Source organism: Corythoichthys intestinalis, chromosome 19, assembly GCF_030265065.1.
Source record: "Corythoichthys intestinalis isolate RoL2023-P3 chromosome 19, ASM3026506v1, whole genome shotgun sequence".
NCBI lineage: Eukaryota > Metazoa > Chordata > Actinopteri > Syngnathiformes > Syngnathidae > Corythoichthys > Corythoichthys intestinalis.
This window is the reverse complement of record NC_080413.1, coordinates 26006202-26026813: the sequence shown is the minus strand read 5'-3', so window position 1 is coordinate 26026813 and position 20612 is coordinate 26006202. Positions and strand designations below refer to the sequence as shown.

At 38.0% G+C, this 20612-nt stretch overlaps 1 protein-coding gene across 3 annotated transcripts in view; it reads right to left on the bottom strand.

Moving 5' to 3' along the window:
* The window catches only part of aven (apoptosis, caspase activation inhibitor), a 57079-nt gene that overhangs the window by 18374 nt on the left and 18093 nt on the right, over window positions 1-20612 (bottom strand). For all 3 annotated transcript variants that reach the window (XR_009061541.1, XM_057823395.1, XM_057823394.1), the window contains exon 3: window positions 1383-1453. Coding sequence is in view for 2 of the 3 variants with exons in the window: in XM_057823395.1 (XP_057679378.1) it covers window positions 1383-1453 (71 nt within the window). In the remaining variant the exon portion in view is untranslated. The remainder of the gene's footprint in view (window positions 1-1382; window positions 1454-20612) is intronic.

The window sequence follows — 20612 nt, the reverse complement described above, 5'->3', positions numbered from 1 at the left end:
GTAGTCGATTAATCAATGAACCAGTTAGTTCGAATAATCGCCTAATCGGATAAGGAACATAAACAATTAAAATACCTGAGCTGAGCCTCAAACTGTATAAAAATAAATAAAGATCTATGCACAATGACAGAACAATTGGTTAACTTACATAGCAACAGTCCGCTAGCTTAAATGCTATAAAACGCTCACTTTTTTTTTTTTTTTTACAACACTCTTATCAAATGGTTTAGGCACATATACCCACAGAAAATGGCTAGATATACCTACATACTAAATTACGGATGCATTAAAAAAAACATTAGCTCAAACTAAAACTTAGCTTATGTTGGTCTTAACATAGAGCAACTGGATTCAGCCATGTGAAATGAGGCAGACTACAGAGCAGTGTATCCACACAAATCAATAAAACTCAATGAAAACACTTTCAAAATAAACCATTACAACGCCACTTTAAACGAATACTCGAAGCAGCAAAATGTAATTCGAATCTTTTTTTCTAATCTAATACTCGAGTCAATCGATCAATCGTTGCAGCACTACACTCAAGCGCATTGCTCGTACAGGATTTTACCAATCTTGTTTATATTTGGCACAAACATGATAGGACACACCTTTTTGCGATTGTTATATGTGGTTTTCTTATTTTCAGATTTTTAAAGCTTAAACTAGCTTCCAAAATGGCTGCCCCTCTTGAAGCTCGTCAGAAACAAAGAGCTGTAATCGAATTCCTTGTTGCAGAGGGAGAAATCCCTCTGAGGATTCACAACCGGCTGGAAAATGTCTATAAGGATGATACCATAGACTATGGTACTGTATAAAGATAGGTACAGCGATTTTAAACAGTACTGAAGACCATGAAGAGGTGGGTAAAGCCAGCATAGCCAATAAGCCCCGTAGTGGTCGCCCATCCCCCTCTGTCAATCCTGACAACAAAACTTATGCTGATGAGTTATTTTCAGATTTTTAAAGCTTAAACTAAGAAAAACACATATAACAATCGCAAAAAGGTGTGTCCTATCATGTTTGTGCCAAATATAAACAAGATTGGTAAAATCCTGTACGAGCAATGCACTTGAGTGCATTACTTTTTGAATGCCCCTCGTAGATGAAGATGTGCTGAAAAAGACATTGTAAGCAGTTAGTCATGTTACTCATTACTTGAGTATTCTTTTCAACCAATAGTTTTTTTACCCGTATTGAGTAAATTTTTGGATGACTTACATTTACGTGAATGATGTTATTTAGAAGTAATGCTACTCTTACTTGAGTAAAATCTTTGGCTACTCTACACACGCTGTTCCAAAATGTGCAGCACATACCGTATTAGGACACCTGGACAAATCAATGGCTCTCAAAGCGCGTTAAGCAAGATATAGATTTACCTGACTAGATGAAAAGGTTTCCTTCTCCCAGTCTCTCTCTTCAGAAAAGCGGAATTGAGTGAAGCAATCTCCTGATAATGATAAGGAACAGCATTTGATTACACACTACAGTAAACACAGGCTGAAATGAATTACCCAACCTCTGCATCGTCATACATCTTTGATTTCACCATTCATTTACACAAGTAAAGATCTGTATGAAATATGCAACCTATTCAATGGCATTGTGTAAACATGCAAGATTCTGTGATGCCATTTTGCTTCCAAAACAAACCCACCGAGAGCTCTCGGAAGCACATAAGCACTGAGGTTGTGTTGTCAACAAGTTGAAAAGCTGCAGAAGCACGTTCATCCGGCAGACCCAACTTGTTAACATCTTCTTTAGCACTAATGGCGAATGGTGTGCAAATGGACATGCTGGAACGCATCACCCATAAGGACTGTGAAACAAGAACACACGCTGGCCGTCGGGTCTGAAGGGCTCTTCAAAGCTCTTGTTATAATTGCACTGATCTCCACATCCAAGCAGGAGTATGTAATTTAATGTCCAATAAACAGGTGGCTGGGAATATTGTAGATATCAATACAGAGCCAAATGGATTGAAAGAAATATGGTGAAATCATAATTGTTTTAAACCTAAACCAATGAAGGCTACGGCTCATCTGAGTCGTAGCCCAGAATGGAATGGATAACGTTCAACTTTTAAGATTTTGCTGTATTTTAGCATTAAGACGACCTAGGGCATACAAAAGGAATAAAACCCATCAAGAGCAACTCCTATGTTGGTGCCATAAAAACAAATGAAATAATTAAAACAACATTCCTTGAAAAACAAGCACATTAATGTGTAAGGTCTCATCCCAGATTTAACGCAACAAAAATCGAATCCCATTGTTTTTTTTTGCCCCTCAGACATGAACTGACTCATAAACTATTAAGTATATCTAGACACAGCTCATGTTCTATGAAGTCAACAGCCTGCAGGGAATGACGAGTGATAAATTGACCAATAAACATCTGGACTCTCTACACTGCATATGATGAAAACAACCGGTTCTAAAATTGGATTTATTTCCAAAACACAAAAAACAAGGTATAATTAACAGTAGGAGGTGTTTGGGGCCAGGTTTTGTGATTTGTGTGCCACAATCGGACCAAAAAAAAGTTCAAGTTTGTCAATCTGGGTCATAATTAGAAGCGTGATATCAGACACAGTTATTTCTTATCCGCAAAACCAGTTTCCACAGATGAGTCACATTTTAAACTGCATATTTATAGCAGCTTAATTATTTTTCTTAAATCTAGTCGAATAATTTTCTCCAATCTTGTTTGGCTTGTCCAAGACTAGTTAACAGATTAATGTGTCAGATTATTCCACTTAAAGTAAATCTAACTATTTGTTCCTATTAAGCCCATACATCATCTTTGTATCTATTTATTGCTGATTTACTAATTCACAAATTCATCATCAAAATAAGTACAGATGTCCCGATCGATCGTCATTTTAAAAGTATCGGAATCGGCAAAAAAATTTCGGCCATGCCTTTTTTAATATATATACAGTATATATTTTAATTAAATCGTTTTCTAATTGTATTTAACGTCACAGACATATTATGTTCCACTCATTCAGAGTCTTTAGTTTAGGCTTAAGGTAGGGTTATCAAATTTATCCCGATAACGGCGGCAATTAATTTTTTAAAAAATGTGTCATGTTAAAATATTGAACGCAATTAAGGCATGCGCTGCATGACCCTCTCACTCATTGTCGCGCTCAATCTGTAATGATACAGTTTTACCTACAGTGGGGAGAACAAGTATTTGATACACTCAATGGGAAAACCCATTAACAGTGTAGCAAATACTTGTTCTCCCCACTGTATATATAGAGAAAAAAGGCAGCGCAAAATGAGTAGAGTGAACTTTGGCAGCCTTTGGAGCCTTTTATTATTGGCTAAAGCCTTGCAATCCCTCTCCCTATGATTAGAATTATAATGTGAAGCAATGCGGGGAAGCAAGGTGGCAATTGATCATTATCTTAACACCTTATGTTATTGCCCAACGCAGAGAAGATATAGCAATTGGTAGCACGTTGCACAGTCATGGTTCCACTTCCCATCATGCATTCGGGATGGCCACAGTATCATTTACTGAAAGCTCAAGAAATACACTAGATGGCAATATTTAGTCACAATATACAAAGTCACGTCTTTCTATCCGTGGATCCCTCTCACAGAAAGAATGTTAATAATGTAAATGCCATCTTGAGGATTTATTGTCATAATAAACAAATACAGTACTTATGTACTGTATGTTGAATGTATATATTCGTCACAGTTTTATTCATTTTTTTCTTAATGCATTGCCAAAATGTAAATGATCGGAAAAAATTATTGGGAATGATTGGAATTGAATCGGCAGCAAAAAAAAAAGCAATCGGATCGGGAAATATCGGGATCGGCAGATACTTAAACTAAAACGATCGGGATCGGATCGGGAGCAAAAAAACATGATCGGAACAACCCTAAAAATAAGTCTTAATCTTATTTTCAGCCAGTAATGTTTTTCTATTTCAAGAAATCTGACTAAAATTTACTTGAAGCACTGGCAGATCGTTTCACTTATTTTTTAGTAGATTTACACTGAAAACAAGGGAATTTAACTACGTACGTAGTTTTAAGGAGTAGTGTTTTTGCAGTGTACATTTATCAATATGCTAAAATAATCGATAAAATACCTTTTTCTGCATTTTTTCCACATTGTTATTAACGTTTCATTTTTTAAATTTTTTAAAAATTAGAATTTAAAAAATAAAAATAAAAAAAGGTGGATGGAAAGCCAACTAGTGGACACGAGTCAGTCTGACAAACACAGATGGAGGCTCAGCTGGAGACCTGACAAGAAAGCAATAGTTGGTCACAGCCTTCCCGGTGTTCAGAATATTGCATACGTGCTGCTTTCATGTGCGGCACTCGGGACCATCTGCAGTTGTCCTCGACTGCTTTTCTGAAAAGGGAGTGACGAGGTCAAAAAGGAGAGGCTGCGGGAGAGCTTTTGGGCTCTAACAGAGAGAAAAATCGTGTGTGAAAAGAACCATTTTCAAGGTTACAAAGGCTGAAGAATGTCAGCTTTGCATGACAGCGGGATGAAATCATTTAACAGCCACTGGTGTACAGCAAGACTGAAAATTAAAAACTGAATAGCTACAGTAACAATAAGCTCTTGCGTACATAATTTGTACAACTCTACTTTTACAGAAATACATTTTTACAGGCTCAATGCTCTAGATAAGAGCAAGACGATACAAAAAATACTGCATAAGATAAAAGAACCATACTAAACATTGACAATTTTAAAAATCAGATTAAATGACCTTAAATGAGATTACTATATCAAGTATTCCATAACTCAGAGCAATTTTGCCTACTTCTTGGAAATATTGGCATTTATTGACATTTACCCCCATTACAAAGAAGCAGTGTCGTTTTTGTCAACATTGACGACAACGGAAATATTTCGTCAACAAACACTTCTTTCATGAAAATTAGACAAGAACGAGCTAAAAACGTGTTTTAGGAGACTAAAACAGTCAGACGAATGCCAGTTTTCGTCCGACGAGACGAGAATGAGACAAAAATGCTCCATCGTTTCCGTCACATGTTCACAATGTATGACATTTTATGTGTAGTTAGCCTGAATCTTAGCAGTGTCTGGTTGTGTCACTCGTGATGTGCTGCACCACCTGCCTTCCCAACTCACTAGTTTGTCGTCTCCAGGCACCATGCAGGCTTGCACACAGGGTAAGATTTGTTTTCTTGGCCAGAGTATATTCAATGTTGCTTTAGCCTGTAATGGTCTGTGTTGAATGATCATCAGACACTAAATGTAACTCATAGATAGTGTTAGCATTAGAGCTGTCCCGACTAGTCGACGTCATCGATGACACAAATGCGTCGACGGGCACAACATACCGTCGATAGGTAATGTTGGGTTAAAAAGAAAAATTACATGCGGATCAAGTTTAGAATGGCGGACGCTGGCAAGTAGTAAAAGCGGCATAAAGCCAAAAAAGCGGACCAGAATGGTCAGAGCCAGTGTGTCTCTTTGCCAAGCTGAGCTGGCATACCACGGTAGCACGTCGGCTATAAACGAGCACTTGAAGCGTCGTCACGCAGGTGTAATTTTGGAAGACGACAAGAAACAACAAGCTAGCGGATCGTAAGTCCATACAACTTTCTAGCGATTTTTTTAAAATTGAAGTTGCCTTTATGTGTGTCGTATTAACATGCATCATTTTTTTCCTCCACGTACTTCACGTTTTTAATCTACTCTGCTGCTGCTCCCGAAAGCTGTAGATCTCAACATCTCTGTGCATGGCATGCAAATTGTACTTATTAGGATCATGAAAGCTCCCACTTGTGGGAGAAAAAAAGATATATATTAAGGGTGTAACGGTACATGTATTTGTATTGAACAGTTTCGGTACGAGGTGCTCGGTTCGGAACGGAGGCGTTCCGAACAAGTTTCTGACGTAATGTAACGCTTACTTTTCGAGGCTGTGAGTCGATCGGGTTACAGTTTCTTTGTGTAGATTATATTTACTCCGTCTTCTCTACAATAATGAGGACCAACACGGTACGACAGTATAACCCAGAAATATCAACGGTGCGACAACGTGGCCGCCGCGACAACGCAGTGAAACTCGGGCGTTAAAGTCAATCAGCCAATGCACACCTGCCGCAGTGCGGCCGTGTGTTAGACGCGTCCCAGAAGCGGCTCAACACGACGCACACAAAAAGTACAGCAGAGTTTATTATTTGACGCGAGACGCGACTCTCCTGCGTCAATACTTGATCGGGCAGACTGGAAGTCACTCGTGTAAAAATCCGGTGGATCCGGTTGATTTTCAAACTAATATGCAATCGTAACCCACTTTTTGAGTCAATCAGATCTCTTGCGTGGTAGATGGAGGCACAGTTGACTTGTCTTTGTTGATTTACTGCTGTCTTCTCTGCTATAATAATAACCAACACGGCCCCGTGTTCAATACAAAACCCTCCTACCACAACAAAACAAGTAGGAACTAATATTCACATAGGAACTAAAGTTATACAACATAAATTATACAATATAAATGAATACTACATCACATTTGTAAAATATAAACACATAATAAAATAAATAATAGCCCATTTAAATAAAAAAATTTAAATGAGCTAAAACAACTGTAATTAAATAAATAGAGTAATACACACATCCTGCTTACACAATTACATTTACTAATTTCTGTGTGGTGCTTTAATTTGAGAAAATCCACCAATAAAGCTTTTGAAAACAGTTCATAAGAAAAAAAAATGATTCATTGAGGCATTTCACTAGTAAAATACATGTTAAAGAAAGAAAGAAAGGAAGAAGAAGAAAGCTGACCAATACGCGGGGTCTGAAAGGCAAATTGTTGTTGGATTATCTTAAAATACCCGCTACTTTTTGAGCAGAATTCTAGCTTTGTATAGTCTAATGTTCCTATTGTTGAAAGCACAAAGGTGTGTATCAAAACTCATCCTCTCATTTCTCAGACAATCGATAAAGTGACTGAAACATAAAAATTGTGTCACTGAAATCCCATTTACGCCACTTCTCTGTTCAAAGAGACACTCCAGCTACCAGTATGCAACGTCTCAAGGGTACAGAGACTCATTTCTTTTTTATTTTATTTTTTTAAACTTATGAAACAAACATTAACTGGTTTGAGTAACAGGGCAAATGGGAAATCTGTGGCAGGATGAAAATTAAAAACAAAAAACTCGGCAGCACCGCACGCTCATGTTTACTCTTCTACTCCTCTGCTTTAATATCTCTTCAGCCCCCTAATTTTCATCCTCTTCCGTCTCCTTTGGACGGTGGCTTCAGAACAACCTCCCTCCTACGTTATCCAAGACCTATGACACCCCGAACCTCTTTCCATGGAAATATCAACTCAGGTAGGCATCGACATAGCCATGGCAACAAGAATCTTCTGTTAAACTTCCAAAAAGACAATGGGTCAGGGAGGTGTGTAAAGAATAAAGCAAAGCAAGCCAAGGAAAACAAACCAGGTTCAAAATTAATAAGTTCTAAAAAACAAAAAAATAGTTTGCACTCCACTTTTGCTTATTTGACAGATGCAATCTTGATGAAAAATGAAAATATATTTTTCTGATAATAACAGATTTTAAATCAAGTTTGATCCTAATTATTTCACAATTATTTCCTAATTGATTTACAGTATATTATCGAATCATCAAATCCTACATGGCGGTAGTCTTCTATACCTAATTACCATTAAATCTAGCACTTTCCACCCATAAAAGCATTAGCCGCCTGCAGATTAACACCCATTGTTACTACTGTTTTGAAAGCTTTACTTTAATTTCACAGGTATACAGGACCAAACGAGTTATGACCATCAAACCGCCAACTGATGGAATTCTTCGAAATGAAAAACTGCAGAAAAACTTGCTGCCATACTGCTTCCAGCAGTCTCCCTGTCACGCCTTTTTAACTAAACCAATTAGACCAACAAGACATGGAGCAGAAAACCCTGTACACATCGATAAATCACTGCTTGCGCTAATTGCAATTAAAGTCTTGAGTAAACCAGGCGGGGAAATAAAGAGAGCTGAAGCTATTTACTTTTCATTTTTAATGGTGATTGTGTTTATGTCAGTCATATCAGAAGAACCTCAATTCACTTGAGGCTTCATTCTCATTAGGCATGTGTTTTATTAGTGCGCAGACTTTTAGAGGTAAGGTGAAAGACCTCAGATGATTCTTGCAAGTCTGATTGAATGGTGGGATAATTTCAGGTCCCCAAAAAATGTGTTTCTTTAGAATGTTATTTTATTTATACAATAAGCATTATACAACATAATACTATACTATACACTATACTATACTATACTATACTATACTATACTATACTATACTATACTATACACAGTCATGGAAGACTTTCAATTATTGGCACCCCTGGAATTTTTCAAGAAAATATAGCATTTCTCACAGAAATTAATGCAATTACAAATGTTTTTAGTATGAATGTTTTTATTTCTTGGATGTGCATTGGAAAAACATCAAAACAGCTGAAAAGAAAAAAAAAGCCAAAATGTACACTTTCACACAGAAAGCAAAAAATAGGCTGGACAAAATTGTTGGCACCCTCACCTCAATATTTCGTTGCACATCCTTTGGAAGAAATAAAGCAATTGCTTCCTATAACCATCAACAAGTTTCGTGAACTTCTGAGTAGGCATGTGCCGGTATGATATTTTGACGGTACGATAACCTTGAGAAAAAAAAATCGCGCGGTTTCACGGTATTGCAATTATAGCTCCAAAATGTGTTATTTTGAGATGTATGGGCTGATAAACGAACAAAAAACTTTTTTTCCGGGATTTTTTATTTTTATTTTTCAGAACATATTTGAAAAAAAAAAAAAGAGGCCTCCAAAGAAAAGAACACAGTGCCTATAAGTCAAACATGATGGAGGTTCAAAGATGTTTTGGGGTTGTTTTGCTTATTCTGGTACTGGGTGCCTTAACAGTGTGCGAGGAGTCATGAAATATCGAGACTATAAAAATGTTTTGGGCCGCAATGTAGGATGTAGTGTCAAAAAAATGGGTCCTTGTCAGAGGTTGTGGGTGTTCCAACAGCACAATGACCCTAAACATACCTCAAATAGCACCAAGAAATGGTTGGAGACAAAACGCTGGACAATTCTGAGGGGGCCATTGATGAGTCTGGATCAAAGTCCCATTGAACACCTATGTAGAGATATCAAAATTCCTGTTGCAAGAACGCACCCTTCAAATCTGAGAGACCTGGAACAGTTGCAAAAGAAGGGTGGTCCAAAATTCCATCTGGGAGGTGCACGAAACTTGGTGATGGTTATAGGAAGCGATTGCTTTCTGTTGTTTCTTCTAAAGGATGCGCACCCAAATATTGAGCTGAAGGTGCCAACAATTTTGTCCAGCCCATTTTTTTGCATTTAGTGTAAAATTGTGTACATTTTGGCTTTTCTTTTCAGTCGTTTTGTGTTTTTCCAATGCAAATCCCAAAAATAAACACATTCATACTGAAAAAAAAATGTGTTAATGTCTGGGAGTAATTGTGTATTTTCTAGAAAAATTCCAGGGGTGCCTCGAAATAATGTTTTTCACCAGGTTCTCCAGTTTCATTGCTAACTTAAAAAACATGTACACTGATATCATCAAAAAATTTGGGTGCAAATGTGCAGGCATTATACAGTATATCTGGCATACATGAGCCTGACGAATGGGTGGTTGGTGATGATTCCAGTGTGTACCCTGCCTCTCCCCCAATGTCAGGAAGGCTTGGCTCCTAATTATCCATGACACTAATCAGGACAGGAAGTATAGAAAATAGTGGATGCAAAATAAAACCAGAATCAAGACGCAGATTTAAAACAACACACAGAAAAGGGAAGTTGTGAACCACAACATTATATTTTTGAACTTGGAAACACCACACTTGTAAAAGGAAAGGGACAACAGATTATCAGTGTTTCTTCTCACACACAAAAGATAAGAACAATGCACCCACTGGCAGCTAAATAAAGACTTGGTACTTTGCCTTGAACATGCAACAAAGTACCAGAAGGACTAGACACTTTTTTTTTTACTTTTTTCACTTTACATGAGAATGCCAATTTGCTCTTAAGATTATTTTGCAACAAAAAGAAACATAGATCTAAAACTACGTCAGTAAAAAAGAATTCCTTGTGCTGATTCATATGAATAGCAATAATAATGTTTATGGATAGAAGACACATTAAAATATTTAACTTAATTAGGCTCGAGCGTATGACGTGGCACTCGCGAGGTTTCCGCCGCTCTCGCCATTGTGGAAGCGAGAAACATAAACTGAGGCATTTCAACACAGGTCGCTCTTTAAAAATGGTTGGAAATTATTGTGCGGTAAAGAATTGCAACAACCGATCGAATAAAAAGGAGAATGTACAGCTCGACGGAACACCATTGAGTTTCTTCCGGATCCCTACATGGAGAAAAGGCGAGGGAAAGCTCGTATCTGAACTTACCAAACGTCGAAGAATGGCATGGGTGGCCTCGATCAGAAGGAAGGGCATAACGTTTGATTCTCCAGTTACACACTGAGTTTGCTCTATGCACTTCCACTCCGGTAAGTTAATTTCGTTTGTTTACGCAAATTTCAGTAACTTTACGGCCTAATTCGGGCTGTTGTTAGCTATTGCTACAGCTAAACAACTAGCATGCATACGTGTGCATTGTCTTCATAAGACATAATTCCTGTCGTTGCTAAATGAAAAAGCTGTAATATTTTGACGTGAGAGAGTGGCAAAGAATTTGTACACAGGCTACATTTTATGCATCAAAAGATTTGTACATTCGTGGTCACAGACTAATGTAAACACACATTGCCTACCTTTGCTAGAAAGATGGTGTTGCCGTTTGCTATGGTCATAAAGTGAAGATCCTGCACCCATCCGCAGCAAAACTGTTCGTAGCTTTGTAGCGATTTGTAGTTTCGGAATTGCTGATGAGTGTTGTAACATATACCAAACACTAAATACTGCATGATGTCCATTTCGCGTAGTGGTGGAAGCTTGTCGACATCTTTATTCCATTTGTGTTCGGCTTGCTCGTGAGGGTCAACATTGTTCATATCCTTAAAATTGCTCGCATATCTGTCCTTCGCCGTGGTAACAAGTTTGTCTCTGTTTCGAACTGGCAAGTTTTCCCTACATTTTTCCATCTTTGGCACTCGTAGTTGAATTGTATTTGCCGTTAAGTTTAAATGTCCCGTGATGCAGACGTGCTTCCGCAATGGCTGTGTTGTCGCAAATCTCGCACGATCCCGTGCTGCTGTGACGTAAACGCTCGAGCCTAATTAGTAGGGATGCCCCAATCCAATCACGTGCCAATCGCGCCATTTTTCAGAGGATCGGAATCGGGTGAGAAAGGATCAGGTTTTTAATTTTAAAAATGTATTTGTTTTTCTGCTTCATTCTCCTACAGCCTCTCACCTCTTTCCTGCTAGCCGAGCAGTGCCACTAAACTTGTTAATTTTGTTGGTCAACTTTGATGTAGCGAGAGAAGGCTCGGTAGCGCTATGATCAAAGGCGCAATCATCGTTTAGTTTAATACACACCAGTCTGTGGCAACTCATTCAAGTGAGAGGCTGTTTTCGGCAGCGTCAAAGCGTGGGTGAATTTCAGTGGACTCACTCAATGAAGCATTTAATAAAGACAAACATTTTTCTACGTTATTGTTGTTTCAAAATAATTCACATTATGAAGGCCTACATTGTGTTGGTGTACCTGAAGAAAAACGTTAGGTGCAACCAATGCCAAAATTTAAGTGTGGAGCCTTGACAATATATATATATATATATATATCGCAATTTTTTTTTTTTCATGTATCTTTTCAAATAAGAAAATACAGTATGTGTACCATATATATATATATACATATATTTATTTTATTTATTTATTTTTCCCCCCCATGTATCGGATCGGGCCTCTGGATCGGCAGATTCTCAAAATCAGGTGGCTCGGACGCAAAAATACAGTGCTGCTCAAAAGTTTGTGAACCCCCTCAACATTTTGGAATTTTCTATTATTTCAACCTGATTTCCTAATCAATAAATTCAGTAGTTTTTTTTTGTTTTTTTAACAGTTGTGTTGTCGAGACTAAATTAAAAAGAGTTTTCATCAACTGATTAGGTGCAAAATTGAACTGTTTGGTCACAACCAAAACCGCCATGTCTGGCGAAAAGTCAACACTGCATACCACCAAAAGAACCTTCTCCCAACAGTGAAGCATGGAGGTGGGAATGTCAAGATCTGGGCTTGCTTTTCATCCTCAGGACCTGGACAACTCCACATAGTCCAGGGAATCATGAATTCTGAGGAATATTGTAAAATCCTAGAACATAACCTGACGCCATCTGTTTTGAAGTTAAAGCTTGGCAGAAGGTGGATCATGCAACATGATAATGATCCAAAGCATTCCAGCAATACAACCAAGGAATGGCTGAAAAAGAAGAAGATTCGTGTTCTGGACTGGCCCAGTCAAAGTCCTGACCTAAATCCCATTGAAATGCTGTGGCGGGACCTGAAGCGAGCAGTTCATGCCAGACGCCCATCAAACCTCTCTCAACTGACTGCGTTCTGCAAGGAAGAATGGGCAAAAATCCCTCAAAGTAGATGTGAGAGGCTGATTAGTCACTACAGAAACCGTTTGGTTGAGGTAATCTCTGCAAAAGGAGGCGCAATATCCTATTAACTGAAGGGGTTCACATACTTTTGCACACATGATATCTGAGTTTTTCTTAAATCAACCACTTTTGTTAAATAAAGAATGACAATATAACTATTTCTTTTGTTTCAGTCCATTATTTGGAATGTCAGTATTGTGGATTTGGGTATAACTTAACATTTAATAAGGTTATTTTAGTTTTTTTTACAAAAAATCTGACCATCGCTGTGGGGTTCACAAACTTTTGAGCAGCACTGTATGTGATCAGGACATCCCTATTAGTAATTTACCATACAAGTTATCCATACTTTTACCATACTATACCATTAGAAATATCAACATTTCTAATAACTAGTGCCTTTAATTAAAAGACAAAAATGAAAAAAATATAAAACGAATACTAAACTACGTAATCATTTAAATGATAAAAAAATTATCCCAACGATGGCATGAAAATTCAATTGACGTATATGAATATTTATCTGGCTTTACATAATTTCAGTGGCTGAAAACATGCTGTATAGAAAACAAATGCCCCAAGTGTGTGATCCCAATACAAACTGAACAAGATGTATTGTAGAAGCTGTCAAATTAGCAGAGATGTTGCCTCTAACTACAGTCAATAAACCCATTGGGAGGCCACATTATACTTGCATCTCCACTGCTTCCAAAGCATTCGTTTGTGATGGCCAACCACAATATCATTTTTGATGGCCACATATTGATTTTTAGTACCGGTACGTGGAAAAAAGCTCATTTCACACGAAACCAGAGTTACCTATGAGCATAGCATGTTTTTGGAATGGAATTTAGCCTGTTCATCAATCCATGCTATTTTGAGAGCTAAACAAACACTTCAACTGTATTATAGTGTAATATAATATCATCAAAGTATTTTAGTGATGATAACAATATCAAACAAGAATGAAAAATCTGAGTCTAGGTCAAACAATCCAACTCGAACAATTTAACACCAAAAGACCAATTTTCTCCTTGTAGAGTTCCTGCCTTATCTAAAAACTCCAATCCTGCTTGAAAAAAAAAAATAAGTGAGGGAACCATAAGATGCTTTGTAGTGATGTGGAAGAGGTTATACACTGTACTTACAATAATTACTTTATTCTTTCTTTTTTAGATTAGCTGTAAGTAACTGAGATGGCCATCATTTATCATGGACCGAGAGATTGACACTGCTTCTATGTACAGTGGGGCAAATAAGTATTTAGTCAACCACTAATTGTGCAAGTTCTCCCACATGAAAATATTAGAGAGGCCTGTAATCGTCAACAAGAGTAAACCTGCAACCATGAGAGACAGAATGTGGGGAAGAAAAAAAAAACAGAAAATCACATTTTTTGATTTTTATAGAATTAATTTGCAAATCATGGTGGAAAATAAGTATTTGGTCAATACCAAAAGTTCATCTCAATACTTTGTTATGTACCCTTTGTTGGCAATAACGAAGGCCAAACGTTTTCTGCAACTCTTCACAAGCTTTTCACACACTGTTGCTGGTATTTTGGCCCATTCCTCCTTGCAGATCTCCTCTAGAGCAGTGATGTTTTGGAGCTGTCGTTGGGCAACTCGGACTTTCAACTCCTTCCACAGATTTTCTATGGGGTTGGGATCTGGAGACTGGCTAGGCCACTCCAGGACTTTGAAATGCTTCTTACGAAGCCACTCCTTTGTTGCCCTGGCTGTGTGTTTGGGATCATTGTCATGCTAAAAGACTCAGCCACGTCTCATCTTCAATGCCCTTGCTGATGGAAGGAGATTTTCACTCAAAACCTCTCGATACATGGCCCCATTCATTCTTTCCTTTACACAGATCAGTTGTCCTGGTCCCTTTGCAGAAAAACAGCCCCAAAGCATGATGTTTCCACCCCCATGCTTCACAGTGGGTATGGTGCTCTTCGGATGCAATTCAGTATTCTTTCTCCTCCAAACACGAGAACCTGTGTTTCTACCAAAAAGTTATTTTGGGTGTTATCTCACCATAACTCATTCTCCCAGTCCTCTTGTGGATCATCCAAATGCTCTCTATCGAACCGCAAACAGGCCTGGACGTGTACTTTCTTTAGCAGGGGTACACGTCTAGCAGTGCAGGATTTGAGTCCCTGGCGGCGCATTGTGTTACTGATCGTAGTCTTTGTTACTGTGGTCCCAGCTCTCTGTAGGTCATTCAATAGGTCCCCCCGTGTGGTTCTGGGATTTTTGCTCACCGTTCTTGTTATCATTTTGACGCCACGGGGTGAGAGCTTGCATGGAGCCCTAGATCGAGGGAGATTATCAGTGGCCTTGTATGTCTTCCATTTTTTAATAATTGCTCCCACAGTTTATTTCTTTACACCAAGCGTTTGACCTATCGCTGATTCAGTCTTCCCAGCCTGTTGCAGGTCTACAATTTTGTCTCTGGTGTCCTTCGACAGCTCTTTGGTCTTGGCCATAGAGGAGTTTGGAGTGTGACCGACTTAGGTTGTGGACAGGTGTCTTTTATACCGATAATGAGTTAAAACAGGTGCCATCAATACAGGTAATTAGTGGAGCCTCGTTAGAAGAAGTTAGACCTCTTTGACAGCCAGAAATCTTGCTTGTTTGTAGGTGACCAAATACTTATTTTCCACTCTAATTTGGAAATAAATTTTTTAAAAATGTGATTTTCTGTTTTTTTTTCCACAATCCGTCTCTCACGGTTGAGGTTTACCCATGTTGACATTTACAGGCCTCTTTAATCTTTTCAAGTAGGAGAACTTGCAAATTAGGTGGTTGACTAAATACTTATTTGCCCCACTGTACACATGAGGATCTCTGTCAAACTAGGAATATTGGTCCATATTTTGGTATCAAAAGTAGCAGCAAAGGTGCAAAAAGAATTCAATAATAAAAGCAAACTATACATCAGGGGAAATTAATGTGAAAAAACAAGGCTGTAATTGGCATGGCTGTTATTTATCACATAATAGGTAGCATCATTGTGTGAGATGTGAATAGCATATAGCAATTATCTTTAATTGAGATAAAGGAATCCTGTTTTTTCCCTATCTAAAATGTACTGATCTGAAATAATTGGCTTGCCATTTAGAAATAAAATCTTAAAATACTGCTGCGAAAACTATTACCTAAATAATTAATACTTTTTAAGTGATATCCTAAAACACTGAAGGTGCACTGGGAGTTTTTCTTGCCTTCAAATCCGAAATTCTGTTCAGGACTTGGGCTATAAACACACTGAATGTTTTCTTTTGTTTGTTTTTTTGGCAAGCATTAGTGAGAATAGCAATTCCTATGGAGATGATGACCAGAGGTGCGTAGTAACACGTTACATTTACAGTGGGGCAAATAAGTATTTAGTCAACCACTAATTGTGCAAGTTCTCCCACTTGAAAATATTGTAATAATAACTGTAATTGTCAACATTGGTAAACATCAACCATGAGAGACAGAATGTGGAAAAGAAAACAGAAAATCACATTGTTTGATTTTTAAAGAATTGATTTGCAAATCATGGTGGAAAATAAGTATTTGGTCAATACCAAAAGTTCATCTCAATAATTTGTTATGTACCCTTTGTTGGCAATAACAGAGGCAAAATGTTTTCTGTAACTCTTCACATACTGTTGCTGGTATTTTGGCCCATTCCTTCATGCAGATCTCCTCTAGAGCAGTGATGGTTTGGGGCTATCGTTGGGCAACACGGACTTTCAACTCCCTCCACACCCCGTGGCATCAAAAGGATAACAAGAACAGTGAGCAAAAATCCCAGAACCACACGGGGGGGACCTAGTGAATGACCAACAGAGAGCTGGGACCACAGTCACAAAAGCTACTATCAGTAACACAATGCGCCGCCAGGGACTCAAATCCTGCACTGCCAGACGTATCCCCCTGCTGAAGAAAGCACACGTCCAGGCCCATTTGCGGTTCGCTAAAGAGCATTTGGATGATCCAGAAGAGGACTGGCAGAATGTGTTATGGTCAGACGAAACCAAAATAGAACTTTTTGGTAGAAACCCAGGTTCTCGTGTTTGGAGGAAAAAGAATACTGAATTGCACCGTACCCACTGTGAAGCATGGGGGTTGAAACATCATGCTCTGGGGCTGTTTTTCTGCAAAGGGACCAGGTCGACTGATCTGTGTAAAGGAAAGAATGAATGGTGCCCTGTATCGAGAGATTTTGAGTGAAAATCTCCTTCCTTCAGCAAGGGCATTGAAGATGAGACGTGGCTGGGTCTTTCAGCATGACAATGATCCCAAACACACAGCCAGGGGAACAAAGGAGTGGCTTCGTAAGAAGCATTTCAAGGTCCTGGAGTGGCCTAGCCAGTCTCCAGATCTCAACCACATAGAAAATCTGTGGAGGGAGTTGAAAGTCCGTGTTGCCCAACGAAAGCCCCAAAACATCACTGCTCTAGAGGAGATCTGCATGGAGAAAGGGGTCAAAATACCAGCAACAGTGTGTGAAAAGCTTGTGAAGAGTTACAGAAAACGTTTGGCCTCCGTTATTGCTAACAAAGGGTACATAACAAAGTATTCAGATGATCTTTTGGTATTGACCAAATACTTATTTTCCACACTGTACTTGAGTAACATTTTGAGAAAACTTTACTTTGAAAAGTAGTTTTACCACACTATACGTTTTACTTTTACTTGAGTAAATTTGTGAAAAAGAAATGCTAATCTTACTCCGTTACTTTGGGCTACGCTAGTCGTTACCTTTTTCCTCTTTATTATACATATTAGGTTTTACTTTTTTTTGCCAGAGAAGCTCTACCAGTTTCACCAATGAGACGTCGCAACGATAAATCACATGACTCCATTATACTAATCAGACTCAAGCTTGCTAGTCAATGATCACTCCAGCCTGCTCAATCTCATGGCGTCTTTCAAGCACGCCATAAAGTATTCCAATATTATTTACATACGATGTATTTGACAGAGTGCTGCAGTCAACATGACGCGAAAGTGTGGATTTTAACATCACGCTCAGTTTTTATTTGGTACAGATTGACCACGGAAAACAAGGAATATGATCCTTTCAGTTTCATAATGAGAATTTTTTTTTTTTTTTTTTTGTATTTCTTTGTCTTAATGTGTTTATGTAGTAGGTAATAGTACAGTATAATAATAACAGTTCATATAGATAATTTTGTACTAAGACAAACAAAAAATACCATTGTTTGAAAAAATAAACATTGTAAGCAGTTACTCACAATGTTATTTACTACTTGAGTATCCTTTTCACCAAATGCTTTTTTACTTGTACTTAGGAACATTTTTTGGATGACTACTTTCACTTAAGTAATATTATTTTGAAGTAACGCTGCCTGTACTTGAGTAAAATTTTTGGCTACTCAACCAACCTCTGATAATGACCAAATCACTACTACTCTATTCTGAATCCAATAGTTGTTGCTTCTTGTTCTACTGTAACAAGAATGTGTGATAGTTGCGATGGATCGCACTATGCATCTTCTAATTGTTTACATACTGTAACAATACAATCGAGAATTGTGATCCCTTTCCAGTGACAAATTGATTTGGAAAGCTAACAAACTTGTTCTTGTAATAAACATCCACTTGTATCGAGAAAGCTTTACATCAATCAGTGTTGTCCTTGGCTTATCTTGGTCGTCTGAGCACTCAAAGTACATTAGTTATTGCTGGTAAAAATTGAAGCGAAATGTTTTTGGAGTGAGAAAGAAACTCATGATTTTATTAGTGTAATGAGAGACTTGACCATCGTTTCTCATGGGTGGAGGAATGTACCGAGAGTTTTACTAGTACTCAAGCGAAAAGTTACCAGGTTCAGCAGGACGTGGAAATGATGCAATTCGCATCATGTCTTTCTGTGTGTGTAACTACATTGGCGTGCATCGCACTTTAGACAGGAATATGCCGATTGACTTCTAGTGTTGTCCCGATCTAATAACCAGTATAGGAATCTGTGACCAATACGACTATTTTTGGATCGCAGTATTTTTTGTGTCATTATTAATTGTCGAAGAAAATAGGTTTCTGATCGTATCCGCATCACAGTAACATAACAGAATAAATCAGATCAGAGGTGAAAAAAAAAAATATCAAGACATTTATATTAGGAGTGGGAACCTCTTGGTACCTCACGATACGATACAAAGCTCACGATAACGATGATCTGACGATATAGTGATACAATGATTTTCGATACATTGGTCAGGAAATCATTGTAGGATATTCTACAAGAAACTAATAAACAGAAAAATAAGCTTCTGCTGTGAATTGGAATCTGTTTATCACTAGTAGACGTCCAATCTGATTGAACTGGGAGGCAGCGAATTAATGTTCATTCGCTGCCACCCTCCCAGTTCAAATGGATTGGACGTCTATGGCCGTCAGTGGCAGCCGTTGCGGTAATTTTGGGCCATTTAAGGTCATTTACCTGTTGATTTTCAGTTACTTATTTTATTATTTTATGGGTCACTTGTGTTTATTTTGCGTTACTTAACAAGAAGTGACCTGGGAATCACGCAAATGAATAGGCAGTGACTCAAACTCAACAGGAAATTACCTGTAAATGCCCTAAAATGAAAAGCAAGTGACCTGTAAATGCCCCGAAAATCGGACCAAATGACTGTGAATGCTCTGGTTTTGAATGAACGAACATTCCCAGTCTAAATGGATTGGGCGTCGACCACTGTCAATGGCAGCCTTTATTTATTTATTCATATTTTTTTAATTGACACCTTTATAAAACGAAATCTCGATTCTTGACAGGAGCATATCGATAACCTTTTGGGATACAAAGTATCACGATATATCACCATTTCGATATTTTGTCACACCCCTAATCTACACTGACTACAACTAAGTGACATTTTTTTAGGGCCAAGCCTGCAAAATCTGCCTTTTTTCCTCCCATTGGAGAAGCACAGCCAACAATATTTAAGAGGGATTTCAAACAGGATGTTTCGCATGGGTCTGATCTGAATTATCATCAAATCCACATTATTTGGCTGCCTATCTAATATATCAGATGTTAAATGAGCGAAATTTCCAGATTCTGTGTCCATACAAACCTCTGGTACCCATGGAAAGCAAACCATAAATACAGTACCCCCTGAGTCAATCAGGGCTGCCCCTCTGAAGCTTAAGTGGTAGCTTGTGTTAAAACATGGTACGGTTTCCTAGTTAACATCAGTCATCAATAAACAGGAGGCTCTGACTTGGTTTCAGATTAGGCAGTCACCTTGTAGTTATTTCAACGTTCCAAAATGCGCACAAAGACATGAATATTTAGAGCAGTTTCAAAGCTGTGAATAAGGACCCACATTAAGAGATGAGACGGTTATTAACACAGTTTCTAATTCTGGGCATGAATTTTTCATCCCAGCATGAGGACCCATTAACCAGGCAGCGGGGGGTTATCTAACTGTGATGGTGTGACAAGGAAGGAAAGGAAAGAAAAAAAAGGACAATAAATCGGATAAAACTATTCAATGTCATCGTACCCACATACACACACGTGCGCAGGCATATTCAAATTTTACACATATTGTGCATGCAGTTCAAACCAGATGAGAATGTTCTTTTGGGGAATTTCTCATTCCTTTCTTCAAAGTCAAAGTTTTTTTTTTTTTTGTTTTAGTTGAAACAGTGTTTCTATTTCTTGAATTTTATTTTCATAGTGGTTCATACAACGTCTGCAAAACATTGTGAAATATTGTATGTGGAGTGTTTGACAACAACATGTGTCCAGGCTGTATATAAAATTACAGAAGGATATGCCAAATCAGATTTGTGCAATAGTATGTAGTTGTTGTTGTTTCTTTTGTAAACAAACATCATTAAATCATGATGGCAATAATATCTAATCCTTACAAAACATTGTCAAACAAATAGTTACCCTCACACATAAACGAGCTTATGAATTTGGCCCACCCTCTGCATAAAGAA